The 7,120-nt window shown below is 53.5% G+C and overlaps 1 protein-coding gene across 1 annotated transcript in view; it reads right to left on the reverse strand.

Annotated features, from left to right (window-relative positions):
• Positions 1 to 222: 222 nt before the first annotated feature.
• The window catches only part of LOC116354009 (traf2 and NCK-interacting protein kinase-like), a 23,233-nt gene continuing 16,335 nt past the window's right edge, over positions 223 to 7,120 (reverse strand). The window contains exons 3-4 of the mRNA XM_031792648.1: positions 635 to 691; positions 223 to 491 (exon numbers count right to left, since the gene is read on the reverse strand). Coding sequence (XP_031648508.1) covers positions 330 to 491; positions 635 to 691 — 219 coding nt within the window. The 3' untranslated portion in view covers positions 223 to 329. The remainder of the gene's footprint in view (positions 492 to 634; positions 692 to 7,120) is intronic.

The following is a 7,120-nucleotide window of genomic DNA, read 5'->3' on the forward strand; positions in this document are numbered from 1 at the left end:
AGGAGAGGAGTGGAGAGAAGGCTACAGAGAGAANAGACAAGAGAGAGACAAGAGACAGAGACAACGAGAGAGAGAGAGACAAGAGGAGAGCAAGAGAGAGAGAGACAAGAGAGAGAGAGAAGAGAGAGACAAAGAGAGAGAGACAAGAGAGAGACAAAGAGAGAGAGAGACAAAGAGAGAGAGAGAAGAGAGAGAGAGAGACAAAGAGAGAGAGAGACCTGAACACACACACTCTCTTTGTCTCTCTCTCTCTCTTCTCTCTCTTTCAAAGAGAGAGAGAGACAAAGAGAGAGAGAAAGTTTACCACACACACACACCTGTGCACATACTCACGCAGGCGCACATGGATGCAAACACACACATACCCATAGCTGGTCGTCGATGCCAGGAGGGTTCTTCTTGACGAAGGCACCGTAGTAGGTGGCAATGTTCCGATGGTGGCTGTACTTCTTCAACATGTTGATCTCTGCTTTAATCTCCTCTTCCTCATCCTGGAACACACACACATTACAATTCTACACACACATATGCACCTTAGAATGTGTGTGTGTGTGTGTGTGTGTGTGTGTGTGTGTGTGTGTGTGTGTGTGTGTGTGTGTGTGTGTGTGTGTGTGTGTGTGTGTGTGTCACTTACCCCGGTGACATCCATGACCTTGATGGCTGCAAGTTGCCCTGTCTTGACATGACGACCCTGAGACAGGGGCGGGGAGGGGAGAAGGGAAGGGGAGGGGAGGAGGGAAGGGGAGGGGAGGAGGGAAGGGGGGAAGGGGAGGGGGGAAGGGGAGGGGGGAAGGGAAGGGGGGGAAGGGAAGGGGAGGGGGGAAGGGGGAGGGGGGAAGGGGAGGGGAGGAGGGAAGGGGAGGGAAAGAGAGAAGGAGAGGATGTGGGGAATTAAGCAATGACTAGTCACAGGCCAATGAGCTACCACTCTGACTCATACAGGCTACAGTAGAGTCCATAAGTTTCACCACACACCCACACACACACACACACACACACACACACACGTTCTTGGAGAATTGTTTTTATTTTAGGATCACGCTGCCCCAATTCCACAACTACAAAAGACTATTTGTTTGACAAAAACAATAGAATTACCAGAATACAGCAGTCTATTGGTGGGGTGTGTGTGTGTCAACTCTCATAGCAAGGAAAGCCCTTCTCTTCCCTAAGTCAACTCATTCAGAATGTAAAGCGTCGTTCCTTTTTTCATTCGTTAATTTGTTGTTCTCGCCTGCCTTCCTGACCTAGATCTGCTGTCTCAAGCCTCATAGCACCAACCAGTTGACGAGTGTGTGTGTATGTTTGTGTGTGTGTGTGTGCGTCCACTGCCAACTCCATTACACAGATCCCCTCAGATACATTTACTATGCAGGACACTTCCTGTCCGTAGCCTAGCAACAGGCCTGGCTGTCCAACATACAGTGGCCAACACACACACATCAGGAGAGGAGAAGAAGTGAGCATTGTCCTGCTAGGGGTGAGGGGGTAAGTGGGTGATGGGATGGACAGAATGACTGAAGGTTGGAGGCTATTTTTCCCCATTTCCATGACCACAGCAACCTTCCCCAGAGGAGGGAACGATGAGAGGAAACCACTTTCTCCCTCCCTCCTCTCCTGTACGGACTACCCAGTCTAAGACATGCATACTGTTTGCAGTATGCAGGGACTACCCAGTCTAAGACTAGCATACTATTTGCAGTATGCACGGACTACCCAGTCTAAGACATGCATACTGTTTGCATATTGTGCCAAACACACACGTACAAATACACACCACTCTCCTCTCTACATGTAAAAAACGCAGGTTGACACATCTGCCTCACACGTTCCAAAATGTAAACATCCTCCCCTCCACAGCTACACACACCAAGCCCCCCAACCTCCTCATAGAACCCAAACATCCTCCCCTCCACAGCTACACACACCAAGCCCCCCAACCTCCTCATAGAACCCAAACATCCTCCCCTCCCCAGCTACACACACCAAGCCCCCCAACCTCCTCATAGAACCCAAACATCCTCCCCTCCCCAGCTACACACACCAAGCCCCCCAACCTCCTCATAGAACCCAAACATCCTCCCCTCCCCAGCTACACACACCAAGCCCCCCAACCTCCTCATAGAACCCAAACATCCTCCCCTCCACAACTACACACACCAAGCCCCCCAACCTCCTCATAGAACCCAAACATCCTCCCCTCCACAGCTACACACCAAGCCTCCCAACCTCCTCATAGAACCCAAACATCCTCCCCTCCACAGCTACACACACCAAGCCCCCAACCTCCTCATAGAACCCAAACATCCTCCCCTCCCCAGCTACACACACCAAGCCTCCGAACCTCCTCATAGAACCCAAACATCCTCCCCTCCCCAGCTACACACACCAAGCCCCCCAACCTCCTCATAGAACCCAAACATCCTCCCCTCCCCAGCTACTCACACCAAGCCTCCCAACCTCCTCATAGAACCCAAACATCCTCCCCTCCCCAGCTACACACACCAAGCCCCCCAACCTCCTCATAGAACCCAAACATCCTCCCTCCCCAGCTACACACACCAAGCCCCTCAACCTCCTCATAGAACCCAAACATCCTCCCCTCCCCAGCTACACACACCAAGCCCCCCAACCTCCTCATAGAACCCAAACATCCTCCCCTCCCCAGCTACACACACCAAGCCTCCCAACCTCCTCATAGAACCCAAACATCCTCCCCTCCACAGCTACACACACCAAGCCCCCCAACCTCCTCATAGAACCCAAACATCCTCCCCTCCCCAGCTACACACACCAAGCCTCCCAACCTCCTCATAGAACCCAAACATCCTCCCCTCCCCAGCTACACACACCAAGCCCCCCAACCTCCTCATAGAACCCAAACATCCTCCCCTCCACAGCTACACACACCAAGCCCCCCAACCTCCTCATAGAACCCAACACCCTCCCCTCCACAGCTACACACACCAAGCCTCCCAACCTCCTCAAAGAACCCAAACATCCTCCCCTCCACAGCTACACACACCAAGCCCCCCAACCTCCTCATAGAACCCAAACATCCTCCCCTCCCCAGCTACACACACCAAGCCCCCCAACCTCCTCATAGAACCCAAACATCCTCCCCTCCCCAGCTACACACACCAAGCCTCCCAACCTCCTCATAGAACCCAAACATCCTCCCCTCCCCAGCTACACACACCAAGCCCCCCAACCTCCTCATAGAACCCAAACATCCTCCCCTCCCCAGCTACACACACCAAGCCCCTCAACCTCCTCATAGAACCCAAACATCCTCCCCTCCCCAGCTACACACACCAAGCCTCCCAACCTCCTCATAGAACCCAAACATCCTCCCCTCCCCAGCTACACACACCAAGCCCCCCAACCTCCTCATAGAACCCAAACATCCTCCCCTCCCCAGCTACACACACCAAGCCTCCCAACCTCCTCATAGAACCCAAACATCCTCCCCTCCCCAGCTACACACACCAAGCCCCCCAACCTCCTCATAGAACCCAAACATCCTCCCCTCCCCAGCTACACACACCAAGCCTCCCAACGTCCTCATAGAACCCAAACATCCTCCCCTCCCCAGCTACACACACCAAGCCCCCCAACCTCCTCATAGAACCCAAACATCCTCCCCTCCACAGCTACACACACCAAGCCCCCCAACCTCCTCATAGAACCCAAACATCCTCCCCTCCACAGCTACACACACCAAGCCCCCCAACCTCCTCATAGAACCCAAACATCCTCCCCTCTCTATCCTATATAATTCCCCGGGCATCAAAGAGCCAGTCTCTCTCCATATACCCCTGGGCCTGAAGCCTGGGATTATACTAGCAGCCCAACCCAGCCATGGTGAGCCCTGAGCGGACAGAGCAGCAGGCAGAGCAGCATAATCCAGGCCCGTGCTCTGGAGCTACACAGGCTGTGTATGGTATATACTCTAAAGATGAGACGTGCACAAATATGCACACGTAAACACACGGAGGCATGCACAGACCCACATACACACACACAGTCCGCAGTGGGAGCTGAAGAGGCAGGTTCAGCAAATCAGTGTCTCGCTCCAGCAGCTCTGGAGGTCAAATGAACAACAAGAGATTTACAGAGAAAGAGAGAGAGACAGAGAGAGAGGAGAGGCTACAGAGAGAGGGGTGAGGAGGCTAAGGGGAGGAGAGAGGGCTAAGGACAGGAGGCTAAGGAGAGGAGGCTAAGGAGAGGAGAGGAGGCTAAGGAGAGGAGAGGAGGCTAAGGAGAGGAGAGGAGGCTAAGGAGAGAAGAGGAGGCTAAGGAGAGAAGAGGAGGCTAAGGACAGAAGAGGAGGCTAAGGAGAGGAGAGGAGGCTAAGGAGAGGAGAGGAGGCTAAGGAGAGAAGAGGAGGCTAAGGAGAGGAGAGGAGGCTAAGGAGAGGAGAGAGGAGAGGAGGCTAAGGAGAGGTGAGGGGAGCGGAGAGGAGAGGGGAGCGGAGAGGGGAGCGGAGAGGAGGGGAGGCTAAGGAGAGAAGAGGAGGCTAAGGAGAGGAGAGGAGGCTAAGGAGAGGAGAGGAGGCTAAGGAGAGGAGAGGAGGCTAAGGAGAGGAGAGGAGGCTAAGGAGAGGGGAGAGGAGAGGAGGCTAAGGAGAGGTGAGGGGAGCGGAGAGGAGAGGGGAGCGGAGAGGGGAGGGGAGCGGAGAGGAGGCTAAGGAGAGGAGAGGAGGCTAAGGAGAGGAGGCTAAGGAGGCTAAGGAGAGGAGGCTAAGGAGAGGAGGCTAAGGAGAGGAGAGGGGAGCGGAGAGGAGGCTAAGGAGAGGAGAGAGGGCTAAGGACAGGAGGCTAAGGACAGGAGGGTAAGGACAGGAGAGGGGAGCGGAGAGGAGGCTAAGGAGAGGAGAGGGGAGCGGAGAGGAGAGGGGAGCGGAGAGGAGGCTAAGGAGAGGAGGCTAAGGAGAGGAGAGGAGGCTAAGGAGATGAGAGGAGGCTAAGGAGAGGAGAGGGGAGCGGAGAGGGGAGCGGAGAGGAGAGGGGAGTGGAGAGGAGGCTAAGGAGAGGAGAGAGGGCTAAGGACAGGAGGCTAAGGACAGGAGGGTAAGGACAGGAGAGGGGAGCGGAGAGGAGGCTAAGGAGAGGAGAGGGGAGCGGAGAGGAGAGGGGAGCGGAGAGGAGGCTAAGGAGAGGGGAGCGGAGAGGGGAGTGAGAGGAGGGTAAGGAGAGGAGAGAGGCTAAGGAGAGGAGAGGAGGCTAAGGAGAGGAGAGGAGAGGAGCTAAGGAGAGGAGAGGGGAGCGGAGAGGAGAGGGGAGTGGAGAGGAGGCTAAGGAGAGGTGAGGAGGCTAAGGAGAGGAGAGAGGGCTAAGGACAGGAGGCTAAGGACAGGAGGCTTAGGAGAGGAGAGGGGAGCGGAGGGGAGGCTAAGGAGAGGAGAGGAGGCTAAGGAGAGGAGAGGGGAGCAGAGAGGAGAGGGGAGTGGAGAGGAGGCTAAGGAGAGGAGAGTTGGCTAAGGAGAGGAGGCTAAGGAGAGGAGAGGGGAGCGGAGAGGAGAGGGAGCGGAGAGGAGAGGGGAGTGGAGAGGAGGCTAGGGAGAGGAGAGGAGGCTAAGGAGAGGAGAGGGGGAGTGGAGAGGAAGGCTAAGGAGAGGAGAGAGGGCTAAGGACAGGAGGCTAAGGAGAGGAGAGGGAGCAGAGAGGAGAGGGGAGTGGAGAGGAGGCTAAGGAGAGGAGAGTTGGCTAAGGAGAGGAGGCTAAGGAGAGGAGAGGGGAGCGGAGAGGAGAGGGGAGCGGAGAGGAGGCTAAGGAGAGGAGAGGAGGCTAAGGAGAGGAGAGGGGAGCGGAGAGGAGGCTAAGGAGAGGAGAGAGTGCTAAGGACAGGAGGCTAAGGACAGGAGGCTAAGGACAGGAGGCTAAGGAGAGGAGAGGCATATCATTATGACATAATACTGTCTCTCTCACACTGAAGTTATTATTGATATCAGGCTAATTGACCCAGTGAGGCCTGGGTGAGGGGTGCATTGTGGGTAAGTGGAGCGTGTAGCCTCGGGGGAGGAGGGCCTAATGAACACACTGCCAGGTGTGTGTGCGTGCCAGCTTGTGTGTGTGTGTCCTCAGCATCATGACTCATGGTAGGTGAAGAGATAACTATCTTTAAAGTTTTTCCACAGAAAAGGAAGGGGGAGGGAGAGAGAGAGGGAAGGGTGGGTGGGAGAGAGAGGGGATAGAAAGCCGTGGAAGACAGGTGAGATTAGGTAAAGGAGTGGTGTTCTTTCCACAGCTCAAAATCCCAATCGAATCTCCATTTGATTAAGACCTGCACCTTTCCCTAATAACAGTTTTCCACTTTCCTTTTTTTAGTTGACCGATGATCAGAGACACACAGACCACAAGCACGTCATGTACACACTGTACTACATACTGTACACACTGTACTACATACTGTACACACTGTACTACCTAGGGTACACACTGTACTACATACTGTACACACTGTACTACATACTGTACACACTGTACTACCTAGGGTACACACTGTACTACACACTGTACTACATACTGTACACACTGTACTACATACTGTACACACTGTACTACATACTGTACACACTGTACTACATACTGTACACACTGTACTACATAGGGTACACACTGTACTACACACTGTACACACTGTACACACTGTACTGCATACTGTACACACTGTAATACATACTGTACACACTGTATTACATACTGTACACACTGTACTACATACGGTACACACTGTACTACATACTGTACACACTGTACTACATACTGTACACACTGTACTACATACTGTACACACTGTACTACATACGGTACACACTGTACTACATACTGTACACACTGTACTACCTAGGGTACACACTGTACTACACACTGTACACACTGTACTACATACTGTACACACTGTACTACCTAGGGTACACACTGTACTACACACTGTACACACTGTACACACTGTACTGCATACTGTACACACTGTACTACATACTGTACACACTGTACTACATACTGTACACACTGTACTACCTAGGGTACACACTGTACTACATACTGTACACACTGTACTACATACTGTACACACTGTACTACCTAGGGTACACACTGTACTACACACTGTACAC

The sequence above is a fragment of the Oncorhynchus kisutch genome, linkage group LG16 (genome assembly GCF_002021735.2).
Source record: "Oncorhynchus kisutch isolate 150728-3 linkage group LG16, Okis_V2, whole genome shotgun sequence".
Taxonomy (NCBI): Eukaryota; Metazoa; Chordata; class Actinopteri; order Salmoniformes; family Salmonidae; genus Oncorhynchus; species Oncorhynchus kisutch.